The 22,036-nt window shown below is 45.1% G+C and overlaps 2 protein-coding genes across 4 annotated transcripts in view; both read right to left on the reverse strand.

Annotated features, from left to right (window-relative positions):
- TEAD4 (TEA domain transcription factor 4) overlaps nt 1-11,758 on the reverse strand; it is a 65,984-nt gene extending 54,226 nt beyond the window's left edge. Inside the window, exons 1-3 of the mRNA XM_037847513.1 lie at nt 11,668-11,758; nt 4,922-5,134; nt 4,330-4,449 (exon numbers count right to left, since the gene is read on the reverse strand). Coding sequence (XP_037703441.1) covers nt 4,330-4,449; nt 4,922-5,134; nt 11,668-11,758 — 424 coding nt within the window. The remainder of the gene's footprint in view (nt 1-4,329; nt 4,450-4,921; nt 5,135-11,667) is intronic.
- Nucleotides 11,309-22,036, reverse strand: part of TULP3 (TUB like protein 3) — a 98,918-nt gene continuing 88,190 nt past the window's right edge. For all 3 annotated transcript variants that reach the window (XM_037847829.1, XM_037847827.1, XM_037847828.1), the window contains 5 exons: nt 21,144-21,256; nt 17,979-18,093; nt 14,859-14,957; nt 14,291-14,462; nt 11,309-13,697 (listed from right to left, as the gene is read on the reverse strand). In XM_037847829.1, the coding sequence (XP_037703757.1) occupies nt 13,564-13,697; nt 14,291-14,462; nt 14,859-14,957; nt 17,979-18,093; nt 21,144-21,256 (633 nt within the window). In that variant the 3' untranslated portion in view covers nt 11,309-13,563. The remainder of the gene's footprint in view (nt 13,698-14,290; nt 14,463-14,858; nt 14,958-17,978; nt 18,094-21,143; nt 21,257-22,036) is intronic.

A 22,036-nucleotide genomic window follows, 5' to 3' on the forward strand; every position in this document is an offset into this window, starting at 1 on the left:
TTTCATCTTTCTGCTAATTTCTGCATTCTAGTCCATCGAGATGATTTTGAATCCTGTTTGCTCTCCCTGACCCCCACAGAATTGATAAGCATGTTCTTTCTATGCGATTCCCATGTCCTAGATAAAGGATCTAAAAGAGGACAAAGCCAAAGAGAGCTCCGAGGCATATCGCTAGAAACCTCCAGCAGTAGTCACCACTCAAGGCAGTCTTTCAACCAGCTACAAATCCATCTCCCTGCTGTGCCAGCCAGGCCACATTTACTTCTCTGGTACCCAAGAAACCCATTACGCTCAAATTCCCCACTGAACCTTCCTTCCCCCAAATTAGATTATTTCCCCAAGACCTGTTCGAGTGGGTCCACATTGGCTACTAGTTGTCTTGACTTCCTCTTCTAAATCCCCACAGATCTTGTGTTCAAAAATCTGACCTAGACCTTGGCTAAGGAGCAAAAGGAAGCTTCCCAGCCTATCACTTCCAGGATCCCAATAGTGGGACCTGGAAAAAGGGAAGAAAGAAAAGCAGGCCTTAGCCTTTGAAACGTCTTCTACCCTTGCAAAGATGAAGGCGAGATAAAGAGGCCTGGGCCTCCAGTGGACATCCCGCCACCTGCCTCGGGCAGGCATCTCCCTCTGCCTGTCCCTGTCATCTCTTGCCCTCGCAACTGGGGCCGAAGTACTGCCTTTACAGTGTCCACTGACCCCCCACCCAGGGCTCTGCACGGCACGGCCTCCCCCACCAACTATTACTCAAGGCGAAATGCCAACATGGAGAACAGCCAAAAGAAACAAAACTAGCTTTTTATCCAGGCCAGGACGACTCACGAAGACCTCTCAGGAGCTGGAAGGTGAGAGGGCAGACACGGTGCTGGCAGGGGGTACCGGCTTGGCATGAGCAAGGCCTCAGACGCCACAATATCTTCGCTGGTAAAACACTGAATGAATGCTCCGCCAATCGTGAGCTCTGAGCAGCTCAGGTTTCACTCTGAGTCCACAGGCCCCCTTCACGGAAAGCCCCCACCCCGGGGCCCACCCTGTGTGTCATCAGCCCCTCCCCAGTGCCCTTTGCGCTTGCCCCAACACTCTGCCTTTCCTTCAGGCACGGATATGCAACCCCCTCCCCCCAGGAGGGTTCACCCCTGCTGCTAGCACAGCTCCCATTTCCTGCCCCGGGGTGACTCCTCTGAAGTCTATTGTTCCCATGAAGTTTGGGTCAAAGGAAGCAGAGTCCCCACCCATGGGGGCTGGCGCACTCACAGGGAGCCTGCCTGGAGGGAGGCACGGAGTTTTAGCAGAAATCTCCCCCCAAAGATCCAGTCCCCACCGCCAGAAGGGATATACAGAGAGCAGGTGGTGATTAGAATCACTCCAACATCTAGATGGAGGAAAACCAAAAAGCAAGGGAGGGACAGTCATTTCAGAGAGGTCAAGGCAAACTGCAGAACTGGAATTAACTGTGTGGGAGTCAGAGACTCTGGGCTCCTCAGTGATGAAGCCCTTGCCCCCCACCTCCACCTGGGCCCCCGAGCTGCTTTAAAACCCGGGGCATGGGGGGGGGCGTGGGTGCTGGAGAGCAGCTGTTAGCTCCAGTTTCAGAGCTTTTAAAGGGAGCTGGCGTCTCAACCCCTGCCAACAAAAGGTCATCAGGGGGCAAAAGGAAGACAGGCAAGGTAAAGCCACCCGCACAAGCCCTGAATTTCCGACTGCCACCGGAATGGCCTCAACTATAGGAAAGGCAAGGGACCAAAGCTGGTGGTCAATGTCCACTTCCACTGAGGAAGAGGAGGTGTGGCCACAGGTTTGGCAACAGGTACTGCTTTGTGACAGTCACCCGTGCCAACACGCCAGAAGGGGAGCAAAGGAGGGAGGTTTGTGACATTTGCTCCCAGGGGGTCTAGAAAGATAGGGAGACCCTCGTCCACCTGGCAGAGTAATGCACAGACCAATGAGGAGAAAGGATGGGTGGGTTTTTAAAGACCTCCTGAGGGACGACCCCCCCATTCCGGACTTGGCATTCTCAGATTTTACAGTAAAACGGGTCCTTCCCCAGTAAGTCTGTGTGTTCTGCTGGGCAGAGGGGCCGTTGTGACCCTTAAACAAGTTACTGTCCCCAGGGTTGTAAGGCTCCCTGTCCTTAAATGAGAGTTAGACCCTGACATCAGAATATCCAATAATGCTCAGCATGTTCACTCCGGAGGCACGAGCTACCCTGGTTTCCTAAGAATAAAGAACATGTGGTGGGACCGCTCCACAGTAAATGCTGAAGAAATTATTAATGAGGTAGAGCAGGGTTCCTCACAGGGAGTTCAGAGAAATTAATTCAAAAAACACTAACCCCTAGGTAAAAGAGGGTCCTCATTAAAATAACTTAGGAAACACTGGATACACTATCTGTTGGGTCCATGGAACGTGCCAGGCACTGTGCTAGCTGCTCTGCAGCCATATCCACAACGAATCTTCTGGATAGATATCATTATTACCTGCCCCCCTACCTCCTCCATATAACTCATTGGAAAACTGAGCCTGGAGAGCCCTTAAGGTAGTGAGTGACTGTCAGGATTTGTACCCAGACCTGTCTGACCTCAAACCCATACACTTTCCAGCCCATCAGTGTCGCTTGAGACCACCCTCCCTCGCAGCCCAAGCCACACACCTGACCTAAGCAGGTGAGCGGGTTAGGTGGTCCCACCAGAATCTCTGCACCCTCCAGGGTGCATAGAAGGATAGGGACGAGACACCTCCCCCCGCCCCACCGCTTCTTTCCAAGTGGCTCTAAACTTTATGCCCATATCATCTTGTTGTGGAACTGAAGAAAGGCCTCCAATGCCCGGGCTGCCTGCACCCCCAGCCACGTGCCATGTCACTCTGCCAATCTCCTGGACCTGGTGGCTCCCTCCTACCCAGTTCACTCCTCTGAAATGTTTCTAATGGGAAAACCCTAACTGGAAAGAACAACTCCATTGCAAAGCAGAAAGGAAGAGATGGGGAAACCGAGACCCCCTAGAAGTGTCTCCCCCAAGGTCACCTAGCAAAGCAGGGGTAGTAGCCCTTTCCTCCCAGGCTGGCACTAGAGCTACTCAGCCCCCCTTCCCACAGCAAAGCACTGTGGGGTGACAAGGTGTAAAGAATGAGAGCTTCTTTCATTTGGTTACCTAGTTGGCTTCAAGAACAGTTGGACCAGTAGAAAGTAGTTCAGGCTGTTAAACATCAAATAGATCCTTATTTGTCCTTGGGGACAACTTAGAAGCACTATCTACACAAGTCTCAAGATTCAAAATGGTCTCCATATTTCTGGGGGACTGCACCCCCAAAACATTCCCAACTCTCCCTATCAACAACAACCTGAAGGCAAATATCTGAACTTCTTTTAGCCTTCTACCAGCTTATTCTCTAAACTGTTCCAGGCAAGAATAGGATCCACTCTCCCTCAGAGAGACAGCTGCCTGGAAAAGGCAGGTGTAGACAGCTTCCTTCCAGCTCTGCCCAGTCCAGGGGGCAGGGAGCCTGGAGGCCACACAGTCCAACAACCACAAATCATCCCTGGGCACAGACAACTGTCTCCCGCCCATGGTTATGTATGAAGAAGAGATACTCGGAACCAATACACTCACAGAGAAATACACCCTTAGAGACGTGACATCATACTCATGTTCTCAGACAGCTCTGTGTCAAGTAGAGAGGAACACACTTCAACACACCTTCAACACAAGCAAATACGCCTACTGGAGGCCAAGGGGAGTCGATGCAAACAGCTATCACCCTCACATACACCCGGAGCTGACACTCAGTTGTAAGTTCATATGGACTCACCAGACATACCCACCCAGTCTAACCCAACTCCTTTACACGGGGGCACAGAGGCAGCCCCTGGGATGCCTTTGGGGTTTGGGAGCTCTGCTCTCCACGTTCACCAGTTCTCACTATGGAACACAACAGCCTTCCCAATCCCTCCCTGGTGAGCGGGACCTTTCTTTGGCATCTTAGCACTTAAACCAGCCAATACACCTACCTCCAGCGCTCCTCTCTCTTCCAGGCCCCGAAAAGGGCCCAGGGGAGAAAAGGGGCGTGGGCGCTGGGTCTCTCCACTGCGGGTGTCCGCGGTTGTGCCTCTGGTCTTTTCAGCTTCCGGATCTCCCCTTCCTGCTCGTATCCTGCCCCCCGCCACCACCCCCACCCCCGTCGCCAGCATCTCCCTAAGGTCCACGTTGCCCCGCGCAACACCCCAGATGTCTGCCCTTCGGCGAGGTCCTACAACTCCCCGCTCCTCCGCGTCGCCCCCATGCCGCCCTCCCGGCTCCTCCGCCCCTGCGCGCAGCGGGGCCGCGTCCTCACCGGTCCCAGGGTGCGGGAAGGTGGGGTGTGAGTGCGCTAAGTTAGTTCCAAGAGGTCCGTCCCGAGCGCCAGTTCTTCCAGCCTCGGCTCCGCTGAGGTCCCCGGAGTCCGGCGATTCCACTGCAGGGACGACAAGGGGGTCAGCGAGGGAGCCCCACGGCGACCGGCCGGGCCGGGCGGGAAGGCGCGGATGCGGGACGAGCGACCCCGGGGCGGCCCCAACCAAGTTCGCCGCAGCCCGGCTCCCGAGCGCCGCGCGCCGAGGGAGGAGATTTTCCCAGAATGGGACTGACGGGAAAACACGGGAGATCCCTATTCCTGGAGGCGTGAGTCAACCGGGCGAAAGGAAGGGAGCGCGGCGAGCGGACCCGGCGCGGGGAGAGGGCGGCAGGGAGGGCAGCGGGGCGGAGGGACCGGGGGGCCCGGGCTCCCAGGAAGAGGGGAAGAAAGGAGAGGGGAGGATCGAGCGACGGGCGGAGCGCAAGAAGTCCAAGGCGGGAAAGGGGAGCGGCGGACAGAAAAGAGCAGCCGGGAAGGAGCACGCGGCGCGCGGGGCGAGCGGGCCCCGGGGCCGCGGGCGGGCGCCACTCACCTGAAGCGGGGACGCGGCGGCGGCGCGGGAGCCGGGAGCTGCCGGCCCTCCCACCCCCTGGACTCAAGTTTGAAAGGAGGAAGCCTGGAATGTGCGGAATGAGGGCTGGTATGAGATGCGCGCAGCCGAGGGAGGGAGGGAGCGAGGGAGTGGGCGGCCCCGCCACCGGCACCTCGGGGAGGAGACTGGGACGCGGGCGGGCGGGGGAGGGGGCTGCGGGCGAGGGGCGGGGCCCAGCGGGGGAGGGGAGGGGAAGGGAGGGGGAGCCGGCCCTCGGCGCGGGAGCCCGGGGCGGGGGAGGCCGGGGAGGAGGGCCGGGCCGCGCGGACCCCTCAACTTTGACCTCAGTTGCTGGCTCCGGTCTTTGATCTCTCAGCTCCGACTCCTTTCCTCCTCCCCTCGCCCCTCGCCGTTCCTTCCCCTCCCCGCGGAGCACCCGATTCCCTTTCTCGAAAGCAGAAACCTTGCTCTTAACCGGGGTGGGGGTGTCCCTTGGGCCACCCTGGGGTCCCCGGCTGCCGGCCGGTGTCCCTCCGCTCCAGACGGAAAGGCCGGGAAAGGAGCGGGCGCCTGGCGCGCAGGAAGGGCTGCTCCCTTCCCCGCGGCTCCCACCAAAGGACACTGGCTCCGGGCAACCAGGAAGCAGGAACTCCCGGGTTCTATTCCCGGATCCGCCCCCCAGTACCCCCCGCACCTGCCCTCCAAGGCATTATTTCAGTTGTTCTCTGCTGTCCCTTGGGGATCCGCAAAACTTTTCGCTGCGAAGCAAAACCACACGGGACAAAGGACACTCAGTGTGAAGTTCGTGTGGGAACGAGCATGAGACACCCTTTGGGCTCAGAAACTCAAGGAATTTGTATCCAAGACATCTTATGTGCTCAATAAGAAAGGCTGAGACCTCAGCACCTACCCTGAAGGTTCAGTAGATAGATAGATAGATAGATAGATAGATAGACAGACAGACAGACAGACAGACAGACAGACAGACAGGTAGGCAGACAGACAGATAGTTACAAAGCTGGAGTCTGGGTTTTAAATGAACATGCCAAATGTTGGAAAACAGGCAAGGCACCTGTTGCAAATCTTCAAAACATATCGACTTAAAGCAGTACGTAATCACTCCGCTCTATCATCCATATTGTTGGCAGGCTTGAAACCAAAGGAATTTTGGCATTTTCCAAAAATCAAATCCAACCTCTTAGGGAGCATTATTACTTAATCTTGTATTGCAGTGAGTTTCAGATCTAATCTCCCTTACCAAACAGAAACTTCCTTGAAGACTGGGTGAATAACTGATTCATCTTATCTTTCCCACAGCACCAGCTGCGTGCCTGGGTTAGAGAAGTGGATAATCAATGTTGAATGAATGAAAAAAATCCCTACCATGAACATATTAATAAGAAAGTTCTATAAATGCATAAGTTTTTTCTCAGAGAGGTGTTCCAAAGGGGTTTTGAGCAACGATAGCATGACAGAACTAAGTATCACTCTTGCGTGGAGATAGCTTTGAAGGAAGCAGCCCTCATTTGGAAATATACATTCTGGTATGCTTGTTAAATAATGAGTCATATCAGGGCTTTGTCTCACACCTCATACACATGAAAAGATCACAATAAATAGAGGCACCAAATAAAGTATAAGCTCTAAGCACTAGCTATTTAATGCAACAATCGTTTGTTGAGTGTCTGCTGACTTTGAGCACCAGTCTAAGTGCAGGGAGAAGTCTTTGCCCTCAAGAAGAAATCTAAGGTGGGAAGACAGACAATTATATGAAGTTCAGTGGGAACCTGGGAGCAGGAAGAATAGAATCCAACTTACCTGGGTGGTCTTTGATATAGCTCTTGAAGGGTAAGTGGAAAGCCCATGGAAGCCACGTGGAGTAGCAGGTCCAAGGGTATGGTAGCCTGTAAGCAGGGGGTGTCAGCTGGTGTGGCTGGAGAAAGGATGTGGAGAATCAGATTAAAATAAGTTGGTGTCAGGTTGTGAGAATCACTGTATGCCATGCTGGAGAGTTTGGTTATCATCAAGGACATTTATTCACAGATATGGCATAATTGGCACAACCAGGGGAAGGCCCCCTCTGGCCACAGTGTCTGGGCTGAATGGGAAAATCAGGGTGTCTGAAACTCAAGCAGTGGCCCTGAGGTTGAAGAAGAAAGGAAAGGGTCAAGGAAACAGTCCCAGGAAACAGTTCAGAGGCAAAATCAACAATTGGTAACTAGCTTGGTTGGGAGGGTGAGAGGGAACAAAAATCAGTAACCTTTGACCGCAGAACAATTGGTGGTGCCATTAACTGACCTGAAGAATTCAAACAAAAGGAGGGACAGATTGGGTTGGAAGAGGAGTCCAGCCAGGCTCAGAGCATTGAGAAGGCAGGACAGAATCCACAGCGGAGAGTGGAAAACAGTGCTTTGGCGTTACCGTCCCTGTCGGCACAGACTGCTGAGAGGAACCGTGGAGATCAGATTTGCTTCTGACTCCTTTTCAGGATTTACTTTTAAAATGATTCAAGCTGGAATGGTTTGTCTTTAAGACTTACCCCTCCTGGTCCACACCTTTTACAGGCTTCCAGAGAGTTCTGCACCTTCAGGGATCCGATGGGCCCAAGCTTTGAGATCCCTCTGGGTACGGGAGAGTTTTCAGATGTACATATTCTGAAAAGTTAAAGAGGGAAAGTGATTTTATACCCGCATTCTAATCCCTTCCAGGGGCATTTGCATTCCTTAAGGGACAGCACTGGATCCTCAGGAATGAATCCAGTGATGAAAATAGTTCATGTGTCTGGATCAAGCTGAAAAAGATATGCACCCCCCCACCCCCACACCCCCCAAAAAAATCCCCTCACCTAAGACCACTCTGCCCCACCCCTTGCTCAAGCCTGGTGACAGCAGTGCAGGAGGAGCAGGGCAAAGCTGTGGTCAGAGCTGGTTTTGATGTGGGGAGAGTATTTGTGTTGGCTGAATTCCAAGGTCAAAGTCAAAAATCATAATTACTTTTATCTTATGCTGCTTGGCATTATTTCCATTCCTTTAAATAAATTTCGTTTTTCCAACCCACATAAATCATAGTTGAATTATCTATGTGATAATTTACTAAACAAATTCAACCACATCCATGAGATGGATGCAGCTATTAGTAAGAAGATATGTTTAATATGCCACATATTCATGATACAGTATGTGAAAAAGCAGGTTCTAAAAATGGAATGCATAGTATGGGCCTTTATATATATATTTAATTGAAAACAATTTTAGAGTCATTATCCCTGAAAGGTTGTGGAATAAGGGGATTTATTTTCTCATTTTTTCTTTATTTTTCTATAACAAACTTCTTTTATATTCAAGTTAAAAATGAGATTACAGCTATATCTCTAACCCTTCCCTAATTTCTCCATATCTTAAAAAAATAAAAACAAAAAAAGACCCACAACTGATCTCATAGCCTAATAAGAAATTGACTAGGGCAGAGTGAAATAAAGATGGTTTCCTTATCTTTAGGTAAAAGGCAAATATATTGCTTTTGAGATATCCCAAAAGCATCCCTTTCCTCACCTTCACCTGCTTGTGTTCAACTATGACCCAGGTTCTTTTTTTTTTCTTTAAGTTGTCCATTCTGTATTTCTATTGTTTATGTTTTTCCTTAAGAGGATTCACCCTCTATACAAACTGAACTTGTGTTTTGAAGAACAAAACAGACCTTTATCAAAGTTTTTTTGGAGTCTTTTTTCCCCATCTATAGAATAAAAGCAGTCTGTAAATTTGATAAGCATAATCATAGTTATGTTATCACTTCATCAAAGAGAAACATGAAAGAGAATAGGCTCCAGATCCAGCACTTCTAGGGAAAAAGACTGAAACAAAATGCTTGGTTTCCTGAGCCTCAAGGTGAAGCCTTCACACAATTCTCAAGTGGGGAGTTTCTCTGAAGTTCCCAAGAGGTCTCTAGGATCTGACATCCAGTATCTAAAGGGGAGAGAAGGCTTCCTCCAACCTTCTCAGTTAAAAATCTTCATCTTCAGTTTGATACAATATTCTCAACATGAGAGTTAACATGAACTGTGTATTGTGACCTCACTGGGGAGTTAAACTATCTGGGTTCAAATCCCAGCTTGGTCATGTACTGATTATGATCTCAGGAACAATTATATTCTGATCCTTGGTTTCTTCAGTGTTCATTTTTTTTTTAATCACACCTTTATTTTTTTTCCTCCCACATTCATTGAATGCACCTGCAGTCCTTGGCCCTCTGCTAGATGCGCAGCAGGGATACACACAGACAGAGGTCACAAGCTTTGTTCCTCGAGGGACTAGCAGTCCAGTGGGGAGAAAAATTGGTAAGATAACTTAAACTAGTTAAGAAAACTTAACTCGTTTTGGACACCTGAAGTTGAGATTCCTGTAGACTGGTGCTGACCCATGGAATTTTCTGCAACAGTGAAAATGTTTGATATCTGCACTGTCCATTACAGAAGTCACTAACCACATGTGGCCACTGAGAACTTGAAATGCAGCTAGTCTGAGGAACTGAATTTTATCTCATTTTAATTAACCTGAATTTAAATAGCTACATGTGACTTGTGGCTATCATATTGGCCATCTTAGCTGTGGACCATCCCAATGGAGAGATCCAGCAGGCAGTTAGATGACACTTGAAGGGCTACAAGTTTGGGACTATGGGAGACATTTATTATGTGTCAGTACACTTATGTGTCATATCCTGGGCATTGTGTCTGGAATTCCCCAATTGTCTTCTAAACTCCAGAAATACTGTTCTTAGAAGAGTCACAAGGGTACTCAGTGAAGACATGATAATGTGGTCCAGTTATTGAAGCCACTGAGTCCTTCGCACCTGCCACCTGGATTACAGAATCTGTGTTCACTCTTTCTAACACACTTGCAATGTGCACCGTTGGTCTGTAGGTGGCGCTGCGAAATCATCTGTGGTTTAATCGGGGCTTGCCTAACGTTCTCACGGAGTACTCATTTATTGTGGTATCCCTGGATTTCATGGACAAGGGAAGGGTGTGTTGGTTGATGAAGACTGTGAGGCTTTTGAAGAATATACATTGACTATGATAATGAGACCAAAGCGAGGAGAGGAGCAAAATGATTCATCCACGTTATGGGAGGTGGGACAAAAACCGCAAGGTCCTTGGCAAACCACTGGGTGAGGGTCCACTTTGGAAGGTCTAAAAGAGGTCTGTGGACTGGAGAGAAGCAGCTATTAGACATACAGAATGAACACATGGGCAGGAGCCACCTGACCTTGAGAAGTTGCTGGAGAGCTGAGGAAAAGGGTCCCTTAGCTTAAGCTCTCCGTGGTCTTTTCCTGAGGTCTGTGGCTTCCTCCTTACAGCTATGAACAGCATGAAGCTGTCCTCCAGGAGGTAACAGAGAGCTCCAATTCAAAACATATTTGAGAGAATTCCAGATCACTGCCAGCATGAATGGGGAGAATCGTAAAATTCAAGAATTGAAAAGGATCCTGGAGTTCAAATCCTCTGAATCTACAGATGAGGAAAAGAGGCACAAGGCAAATGACTGGCAGAAACGGGACCAGGATCCAGGTATTTTGCCTCCACCTAACCACTGCTTTATTTCTGCAACTATAATGCTGTCTAAAGGAAGCAAACTGCTTCGAGTTCATTTCTTCTGTGACTTACTAAACAGCTGATCAAAAAAGAACCTTTTGCAGGCCTGTTTGAGATTTTCAGGTGACACTTCCTGAAGTCTTTCATGTATAGTCTTGGTCACCAAAAAGTCTACAAAAGTGTTACGAAGAATTCATTTGGCCAGCCATGCCCCTTAGGCAAAATGAATCAAGTAATAGAAAAATCAAGCTGAAAGAATTAGAATTAAACTCTGACTCCCACTCTCGTCCTGCTGACTTTTGAGTTCTCTCTGCTCCCTCCTGTATGTTTTGTTATCGCCATAATGCTGCTAACAGCAGGAAAGCCTAGTAAAATTTTGTGAACGATGTTTCTCATTGTCTACATAAAATAACTTGAAAAATATAAACATGTAGAAACAAGAGATAGACTAAATATTTAAATATTTGTTTTGCTGCTGAAAGAGTAAGCAGTGCCAACAAAGAAAATCCAGAAGGCAGGCATCCAGGACAATATAATCACTACCCTTCTGTGGCCTCCTCTCAGTTCTGTCATCTGTCCAGAAAACTCTTTTTGGTATTGTGCGTATGATGGGGCCTAGACAGTCTCTGGAATAGACTTTTCAGTCTGTAGACTCCTGATCTTCCCCAGGGTGAAGTGTATGCTGAAAATTACAGTTTATGCTTCAAAGTTCACTGTTGCCAAGTGATGAAAATCCTTTACAGAACATGACAGTAGGAATTCTGGGGGATGAGACTCTGTAAAGAATGGTGACACAATTTTATATAAATTATCTTTTATTTCTGTAGCATACAAAAGGTATAAATACAATTTGTGTAAACTCAACCACCTGTACACCCATGCAGAAAGCATTTATACTTGGGGTATAAATCTCTCCTAGCCCGAGGGGAGGAGGCAGCAGAATTAGGTCCAGTCGCCCCACTGTGGACTCCCCTTCCCCAGATGCTGTCATATGTTGCATTTGGACATAACTGAGTGAAGAGACTTCTGTCTTCAATATGTGTGACTGGTTGGCGGTGCATCAGGACAGTGGGTGGCAGGTTTCTGAAGGGCCTTGGGATGCTTCTGGAAATGGGCACTTCATGGGAAGATTGCCTGAGATGGACACCAATCATACCGAAATAAAGCAGGCAGGACTTGTCAGGGGGGCCTAAGCACAGGGTCTTTTCATCTCCCAGGTCCCTCTCCTTCGCATGGCCGGATGACATGGAGTCAGGAGCAATAGGAACAGAGAGCAAGGAAAGTCCCCCGCAGGGGAACAGACAGGAGCAGGAGCCACTAATACCCTGCCCCACGCTGGCCTACAGCTCAGTGCACAGAGGCTTGGGAGATGAACAATGCTGAACGTATAGAGCTCACGAATTCTTAAGTTCTCAAGATTTAGATACATTCTGGGGCTGGTGACCATATAAGGGTCATATGATTTGTTGGGAGGTGCTAATAATCTCAAAGACTAGGAAAAATCTTATAACTGTGAGGAAAAGTGACAGGAGCACAATCTGGACCAAGGAGCCAGACTTTAGGGAGCTGTTCATATTTAGATCAAGGAGAAAGGCCCAATAAGGTCTGCAAAGCTCAAGAGCCAGCTCCCCGGTTCTCTCCAGAGCCTCTCTTGCTCCCAGGTTTCTATGGATAACGTTCCCTTCTTACCTCTTACACTGTCTACAGGTGCTTAGGACCCCTCTCCTAATGGCTCCATAGTGACAGTTGTGGGAGGCACTCCTGGTTGAAAATCACTCTCAGTCTTAACTAGACTAAGACATCTCCATAGCCTATACCTTAAGGCTTAACCTGAAACTATGATAATTATACCAAATTCTCACATAACTGATCACAAATCTGGCCACGGCCACTTTGAGACTGGTGCCAGCCAACCTCCAAGGGGAGACAGGGAAGGGAGGGACAGTGACATCGGTAGCTTCTTAGCTCCAAAAGGAAAACAAGCCAGCTCTCAGAACAAATACCACACTTCCTCTGATAAGGCATGGATGGTTCTAGATCCTAGTGAGCCTAAATTTTTCTGTTAGGGTGGGTAAAGTGGCTGGCATTGCCTGTTCCCCTGAGTAAGCTGGCTGGGATAGCACAGTCAGGTCACCTGTGTGGACTTAAGATGATCACTGACCTTGGACTTTCCTGGTCCTAATGGCAGATGATAATCCAAAAACCATCCTTACCCAAGGTAAAAACTACATCACAGTGAATGCAGCCTGACTACCTCTTTAGCTCCAATCTACAGGATTGTTGCTTTCCAGACATGCCCATTTTTCACTAGCAGGATCTCACAACCAGAGGCCCATTTTAGAAGAAGCCCGAGCCCATAAATGATGCAGACTGATGTGAAGCAGGAACCAGCAGACTATGGCCCACAGGTCAAATCTGGCCTGCTGGCCATTTTTGTAAACAAAGTTTTATTAGAGTACAGCCCCACTCACTCATTTACAAACTGACTACGGTTGCTTTTTTGTGCTTCAACAGCAGAGTTGAGTAGTCATGAGAGAGATCATATGGCGTGCAAAGCCCAAAATAATTACTATCTGGCCATTTGCAGAAAAAAATTGACAACCTCTGCCCTGGAGAACAAAGGCAATTTAGGGAGCTGCTCCTCTCTGAAAAGGTCTTTAAAAAGAGACCCAAATATTTAATCATTAGAACCTGATTCTAGCTGAAAGTTTCCAAGCATAGGGAATTCAGACTCTTGAGATGCGGAATCTGCAGACAATAACCTCAGGAGTCAACAATGTGCTGCGGACAAGAACCTTCATTGTGCTTTCAACAAGCTCTTACCCGCACTGAACTGTGACCCATGACCAAGTCTATAAAATCCAAGAAGTGTGTACATATGTGTGTGTATGTCTGTGTGTGTAAACAAACACAGACACACACACACCCAGAGATACATTCAGGGATCTTTCCAAAAGGGGCAGTGTTGTTCTTTGTGTCCTGGGGCTAGGAAAGTAACTATCTGCTCTTGAAAGCTCTGTAGTGAGAAAGCCCAGTTAAGCTTGCTTTTCCCTCATTCGCATGCCAGCTTGCTGTCAAAGCTAGAAAGCCCAATGGCAAAGGCCTGCAGGGCACATAGCGGGTAGTTGTAGTCCAGAGTGAACACGTCGTCTGCCACACGCCCAAACTGCATGACTATATAGTCAGCTAGAAACAAAAAGAAATTGGAAGGTTAGAAGATAATGTGATTGTACTGAGGAAAAGTCTATTTAAGATACATAAAAGTTCTCCAAATAGGTCTGTTTATCACCAGGTCTCTTTCAAGTTAAAACAGGAAACTTTTAGAAGGATGGAAAGAGGTATTAAGAGCGTCTGCTAATCAAAAGCAAATGTTCTATTACTATTCCTCTCAATTACAGAGAATGGGAGATTACTCCTGACTAGCATGAAAGGGCAAGAGGAGAGAAAAGTCACGAGTAGCTTATCAGGAGCAGTACCAGCTCCTTGGGCTCAAGTTACCAAGAAACCTTCATTGAGGGTCACTGGCATCTCTCTCTAAACAGCCTTAACTAAGACTTCTCTGATTTGCCGCAGTAAATCTCACACTCCTCTCCCCTACTTAACACAGTGGGCTGGAGGGTTTCCTCTAAAACTGCAGTTCTGTCTTTCCAAGGAAACAATCTCTCTTAAATAATTCTCTCCTGAATATAATTTCCTTATCAATCATAGGCAAGGCCCACTTCCCTCTCTTGTAGGAACATCTCCCCTCCGATACCCATCCCACCCTCCCTGTGGCTTACGATCATTTTCATGAACTATCTGAAAGTTCTTCACAGATGCCTGCGTGACGCGGCCATGGAAGTTCAGGACGTAGGACTGAGTGTCATCGTTCCAGACCGGGGCCTTGTTGTGCAATTCAATCAAGTTCTCCATGGTTTTGTTCTGCCATTTTGAAATTAAGCTCTCATGGTCCTGTGCAAAGGGAAAACCATTGCTTTGCTGAGAATCAGAACACACTCATTCTCAACTCTGTGAAGTGGAAGGTGGAGCAGGTGAATATTTTCTCCATTTCAGGAAGGGCAAGGCAGAAGCAAGGAAAGCCAAAATTTAAACCAGGCCTTTTCATCCTTATCCAATATTCAGCATTTCTCTTTGCAGACTAAGTAGTTTCATATCAGCAACTTTAGTTAACTACCCTGAAACTGCACTTATCCCAAGGTTCTGGAGTAAGGAGACTCTTAAAGAAGATTATGAGCCATACTCGAGTTTGGGATTCTGGAAGAAACAATATTTTTTTTTGTATTGATCTTTTCTGTATTGTATTCTTGTCTTTGGAGTCCTTTGCTGATCAAATATGTTGTTACTTACACTTCGTGGCCGAAATGGGATCCGTTCATGATTCATGTTCATCCCTGGAATAATCACAGACATTTTCCTAGGTCCCTTAAATCCAAGCACATTTGTTTCCTAGAAGATAGGAAAATACGGCACAACTTAGAAACACAGTAAAAAGAGATCACGTTTTTAACAAGAGACTTTCTTGGGCATGTAAAATGTTGACAATATCGAGAACACAAAAAATACTGTATTATTTACTATAATTAGAGAGAAAATAAAAAACAGGAAAGTAATACTGCTTCTCTTTTTAAACCTAATTTGAACACCTGAATTTAAAATAGATCCTTTGGTCTTAAGCAAAATTTGAGACATCTGTGAACAAAGTGAACAAACTGTCCAACTTTGTCATCACCAACAAATATTTATTTTCCAGTGAGGTCATGCCACTATATGATAACAGTGAGAATTACATTTACATTAAATAGGGCCAGTACGAAGAGGTCCAAAACTCAACAGTCTATCAAGCAAGGCAGATTATGTAAATATAAATAAGTGTACAGTGGAGATATATATATATACACATTAACTGACTCTGAAGTTACAGAGGAAAAATCAATACGTTACAAGGCGGTCAGACTGTTCTCAGACACTTACATTAAATCTCATGAGAATCAAATGATGAGATTAATTTCAACTTTAGGAAAGTTAAGACTTTGGGATCAAAGTAACACCTGAGTTGGGTTAATTTCCTCTTGCCTTCTTTTACTCAACAATTATTTGAATGCCTATTATGTGTCAGGCTCTGTGCTAGTATGCATACAGTAAGCCATAAGAGTTTACAAACTGGTAGAGGAGGTTTACATTGAACAAGTAATAGGTATAATATGTGGACATAGGACTGTACACCACAAACAGTGAACCCTAATGTAAACTATGACTATGGATAATAGTGCATTATAATAATATTCTTTCATCAGTTGTAACAAAGGTACCACACTAATGCAAAATGTTAAAAATGGGAGTGGATGTATGAGAACTCTGTATTTTGTGTATGATCTTTCTGTAACTCTACAACTTCTTTAATTAAAAACAAGGGGACAGTGAGACACGCAACGAGGTGAATGGATACTACAGACGGCATTTTGAGTGAACTACGCCAGAAACAAAGGCAAATACTATATGCCTCACCCATATGGACTAACTACAATGTGTAAACTCAGAATTGAATCTTAGAGCACAGGTTATCAGGGGAATGCTTATTGCAATGGTCCCTAGATTATAAGCTCTTACAGCAGTCACATCTATTCCTGAATTGTAATGGCGATCTCCAGACTCCGAGGTGCTGATCCCTTTGTGTATACCCCTGATCAATCCCTGGAATTTTGGGTATCTGTGTGACACCTGAAACTCAGAGCTAGAACTCGGCAGATATGGACGCAGTATTAGCACATATATCAACTGTTAAAAAAGCTGAAAAAGAGTCCAGACTTCAATTAAGAGATATGAATGAAGCAGATGTGGTTATGACTAGGGCAAGTCGGGCCAAAGGATTAAAGGACGATACTGAAGGTGTTTTAAAACTTCAAATTCCATGTGAGACCAAGGGAAGAGATGTTTAGTTGGTGCAGGATCTATATTTCCTAAACAATTTCACTCCTACAGTTTGTTCAAATACCATAAATTACATGGACCTTTGAATAGGAAGTGAGACCTGGTAGGTTTGCATAGGTTAGTGTGAAATAGCGATACATCCCAAAGTAATCTGGACAGAGAATAAAAATATACATGCAGTGCCCCTCTGAGGAGTTGGGGGAAAATGCAGAGGTGTTGGGCTTCCTCACCTGGAATGTGGCTAATGTTCTCACAAACACTGAGGACTGGTGGTTTGGTATGCTGAGCCCTCTATCTCGGGACTTGCCCTTATGAAGCTGGTTACTGCAAAGGAGAGACTAAACCTGCTTATAATTGTGCCTAAGAGTCTCCCCCTGAGTATCTCTTTGTTGCTCAGATGTGGCCCTCTCTCTCTAGCTAAGCCAGCTTGGAAGGTGAACTCACTGCCCTCCCCACTACATGGGATCTGACTCCCAGGGGTGTAAATCTCCCTGGCAACGCAGGATATGACTCCCGGGGATAAATCTGGACCCAGCATCGTGCAACTGAAAACAGCTTCTTGACCAAAAGGGGGATGTGAAATGAAACGAAATAAAGTTTCAGTGGCTGAGAGATTCCAAATGGAGTCAAGAGGTCACTCTGGTGGGCATTCTTACACACTATATAGATAATCCTTTTTAGATTTTAATGTATTGGAATAGCTAGAAGTAAATACCTGAAACTATCAAACTGCAACCCAGTAGCCTTGACCCTTGAAGACAACTGTATAGCAATATAGCTTGCAAGGGGTGACAGTGTGATTGTGAAAGCCTTGTGGATCACACTCCCTTTATCCAGTGTATGGATGGATAAGTAGAAAAATGGGGACAAAAAAAACAAATGAAAAATAGGGTGGGAGGGGGAATGATTTGGGCGTTCTATTTTACTTTTATTTTTTATTCTTATTTTCACTTTTTCTGGTACAAGGAAAATGTTCAAAAAATAGATTGGGGAGATGAATGCACAACTATATGATGGTACTGTGAACTACTGATTGTACACTTTGGATGCTTGTATGGCATATGAATATATCTCAATAAAATTGAATTAAAAAAAACAAGGGGGGCAAAAAAAAAGATTATAATATGTGGGTTACAAGAGGAAGCACAGGGTGCCATGGAGATACACACAATGGAATGTCAACCATATCTAGTGGTTGGGAAAGACTTCTCTGATGAAGTCAGTAGGAGTCGATTAAGCAAAGAGTAAGGAGAGTTTCAGAAAAGGGAAGGCTGTCAGTGAGGAAAGATCAGTGTGTTGGAACAAAGGAACTAAAGGAGGGCTACTGTGCTAAGGCACTTGGCAATTCATCAGCTATAAATAATTAAAACTTGAATACAGGGAGAAACTGATACCAGTAACAGAAAAGGAGGATGACAGAAATAGAAACAGGCATGGGAGGAAAGATTATGAGTTCAGCTTTGGTTACATTAAGTTTGAAGTGCCAACAGGACATCCAGGAAATTACGGAAAAGAGTACGTTACAAGAAGGGCACTTACATAACAGATGGCCGCCAGCTCCTGTCGGTTTTGGGCCTTTTCCACCAGACCCTGGGCCTTGGTGGGGCTGACTCCGTGGTCATAAACTGTAAACTTGGTCCCCATGAGGTTGGACCTAGAATCAGGAGAAAAAGTCACCACGATCATCTGTATTTTCTTCTCTTACCAACACAATCTAGGAGAGCTAAGAAGTAGAATGGAGGTCTTTACCAATTCTTCAAAGATCTCTCATTAAAACAAGGAAGGGATTTTTTTTTTTTTTAATTACAATATGAATACGTAAAAGAAAGATCTGGACTGTTTGGAAACTTCACTTTTTTTTTTATCATTTAAAATAACCTGGAGATATTATATTTTCATGTCAATACATAAATATCTACCTCATTTTTTTTTTTGCCTGCTGCATAACTTCTACAGAATGGAAGGACTATAATTTATTTAGTCATTCATTTATTCATTCATTCAACAAATATTAACTGAGAACCTACAATGGGCCAGTTATTGTTCTAGGCACTGAGGAGACAATGAATGACTAAGCGACTCCCTGCTTGGAGCTTACATTCTGATAGAGAAAGGCAGACAATACCCACAAAAGTAACACAATGGCAGGTAGTATAAGAAATGGGGAAAAAATTAAGTAGGGAAAATGACAAGAGAATGATGTACTCTGCAATTTTTGGATAGGGTGATCTGGAAGACCTCTCTAAGGAAATGACATTTAAGCAGAGGCCTGAGTGAGATGAGAGGCTTAACTTAGAGATAAGTAGAGAATGTCCCAGGCAGAGGAAATAATTAAGTACAAAGGCCCTGAGGCAGGAATGAGCTTAGCATATTCAAGGAGTTGTAAGAAAGCCCAGCAGCTGAGGCAAAGTGAGGGAGGGGAAATGGAATTGGGTCACCAGGGCAAAGGGCATCTAAGGGCACTAAAAACCACGGTAAGGACTGTGCATTTTATTAAAAGAGCAACGGGGAGGCATTAGAATGTTTTAAACAACAAAAGACATGATCTGTTTTAAAAAGATTGTTCTGTGGAGAACAGAGAAAAAGGCAAGAGTAGAAGTGGAGAAAAGAGTTAGAAAGTGGTTAGTGGCTTCTACTAAAATGGACAGTGCAGGTGATGAAAAGTGATCAGAGTTTTGATAGATTTTAAAGGCAGACTGGACAATATCTGCTGATAGATGGCATGTGAGAGTCAGAGAAAATGGAACTGAGGATAGCTCCGAGGTTCCTGGTTCAACGGCTGAATGTTGGTATCATTTACTAAGATAAGGAAGATGAGAGAGAAAAGGATTTGGGGGTGGAAATCAGGAAGAGTTATTGTTCTAGATATATTATGTTCAAAATATCCTTTAGATATCCAAGTGGAGATACCAAGGAGGAGTTGTATAGATGAATTTTGAGTTCAGGGGAGAGTTCACAGTCGAATATATAAATTTGGGGATCATCAATAAATAGATGATGGGATGAGATACCTTAGAGGAGGAAGGGGAGAGGGAGGAGGAAGGGGTCTGAGGAAGGTTCCTAGAACACTCCAATATTTAAAGATCAAGGAAAAGGATCCAACAGAGAATTGAGAAAGAACAGACTGTCAGAAAGAAAATACAGAGAAAATGTCATTCCAGAAGTGAAGCAAATCTTCTACTGAAATGGCAAGTCAGATGAGGATTGAGAATGGACAACTAAATGTGACAATACAGAGGTAACTGGTGACCTTGACACAAGAATTTAGTGGAGTGGTGGGGAGAAATCCTGATTAAAATGGGTTAAGAATAAATAAGGGACATTATTCTTAACCAAGTGACCAATATCATCAGCATGGACACACATCAATATCACATGCTTCCTGATGGGAAGCACTGAGAGGCAACACTTCTGTGGGAATCCTGCCTAAAATGCATAATCTGAATTTAATTTCAGAAAATCCAAACTGAGGCACATTCTACTAAATAACTTGTTAATACGCATCCAAAATGTCAAGGTCATGAAAGAAAAAAAAAGGCTAAGGAACTGTCCCAAACTGAAGGAGACTAAGACCATAAATAAATACACGTGGGATCTGGACTAGAAATAAGGCATCAGCAGGACAAGTGGGAAAATTTGAATAAGATCTCCAATTAGTTAATAGTATTGCATCATGTTAATTTCCTATTCATGATCACTGCACTTGATAATTGTTAGATAAATGTTAACATTTGGGGAAACTGACTGAAGGATATATAGGAACTCTGTACTATTTTGGTAGCTTTTTGGTAAGTTTGAAATTATTTCAAAAGAAAAAAAAGGGATGAGGAAGGAGGAGATAGTAAAAAATAACTCAAGATTTACAAAAAAGGGGAACAGATAAATGAGCAACAGATGGAAGGGAAAACGAGATGTTTATTATGGCATGTTTGCATATCAGTGGGCATAATCAAGTGGAAAAGGAAAAGGTGATATGGTGCAGAGAAAGGAGAAAATTATAGGAGCCAAGTTCATGAATAGGTGGGAGTAGGTGAAATCCATTGCATAAGTTAAGGGTTTAATCAAATATAAAAGAAGCAGGAATATTTAATTACTTTAACAGTAGAGAAGGCAAAGCACATAGATACGGATAGAGTCAGGAGTATTTCAGGCCTCTACTTCTCTTGTCCTGACTATAACATGAAAGCCTTTTGTGTTTCACCATTAAACCCAATGCCCACCTAGTGATAAATATTCTCTATCAAGTTAAGGAATGTTTTTCCACTACTTTTTCCTAAGTGTGTTTCTTAGAAATGCCTGTGTACTTTTATCAAATGCTTTACTCACATTACTGATAAGACTATGTAGTTTTTCTCCTTTAATCTATTAAAGTGATAAAACACAGTAATAGCTTTCCTAGTGTGTAATAATTCTTGTATTCTTGCACTGATCATGACTTATTCTTTTAATACACATTGGATTTGATTTGCTAAGATTCTATTTAGGATCTCCGCATGCACATTCATGAGCATGCTTTGTTTTCTTTTGTTTTTCACTCTCTTTAAGAGGTTTTGCTATCAGGGTTATGCAGGCCCCATGAGTCTGAGTCAGTTGACTCTTTGTGAAACTAGCCTCCATCTGCATCAAGCCTCTATAGTCAGACCCTCTCTGACTAAAGGAATAAAAGACTCAGGAAGACTAGGACAGTGATATGGCCATGCTCACCTGAGTTTGCCAATATAACTTTCCCCCTCACGAGATAAATCTGTTGGATCAGTGGAAATAAGGTAGTTGGATGTTTTGCTCTTTTTCCGCTTTCTACCTGCAAGAAGAAATATCTGGAAAAAGAAAATGTGCCAGTCAAAAATGAAGTCAGGAGAACCCCCAAAGTTTGTTCTACCCATTCATTCAGCAAATGTTTAGTAAGTGCCTATCAGGCACCAGGCAGTCAATCTTCGGCTCTTTATCCCTTCTTCTAATCCTCATTTTACTTCTTCAGATTCACTCCCAGGGTTTCCTTTCTTGCAACTTTTCTAAATACACTGGTTTGATCACCCATACAACAACTTAGTTTTATCCCTAAAATCATCAGTGACTTTTTAAAAGCTTCATCCAATGCCCTGAATAAGAGTCCATCCAACTTGAGGAGAGACAGGATCCTGGACACCTGCCCATTCTTTACTGCCTTCCCTGTATTCCTTTTCATATTTTGTTGCTGTTGTTTTTAACCCCTGTGGCTTCAATGATATGAATACCATTGTATTTATGCATGTTCCTAAACTCCACTAGACTTGGACAAAATAGGGAAGCAGGACAGTGGCAGTGGCTAAGAGAGGGGCTTTGGAATCAAACAGAATGGGCTTGAATCTGGCTCTGCCACTTAGTGTGATTTTGGACAGGTGAGTTACTCCCTAACTTACTCCAGTTACATCACTCATAAAGCAGGGATAGGAAATCCTACCTTCCAAGTTATCACCTTAATAAGGATAATGGGTGACAATATGCATAAAGCATTCAGTGCATGCTGGTACATGGTAAACTATCAGGACATAAGTGTTTACAATAATAACAATACCTACTACCATTATCTTATTTCTAGGCCCTTCAAATCAAATACC

Source organism: Choloepus didactylus, chromosome 8 (genome assembly GCF_015220235.1).
Source record: "Choloepus didactylus isolate mChoDid1 chromosome 8, mChoDid1.pri, whole genome shotgun sequence".
NCBI lineage: Eukaryota > Metazoa > Chordata > Mammalia > Pilosa > Megalonychidae > Choloepus > Choloepus didactylus.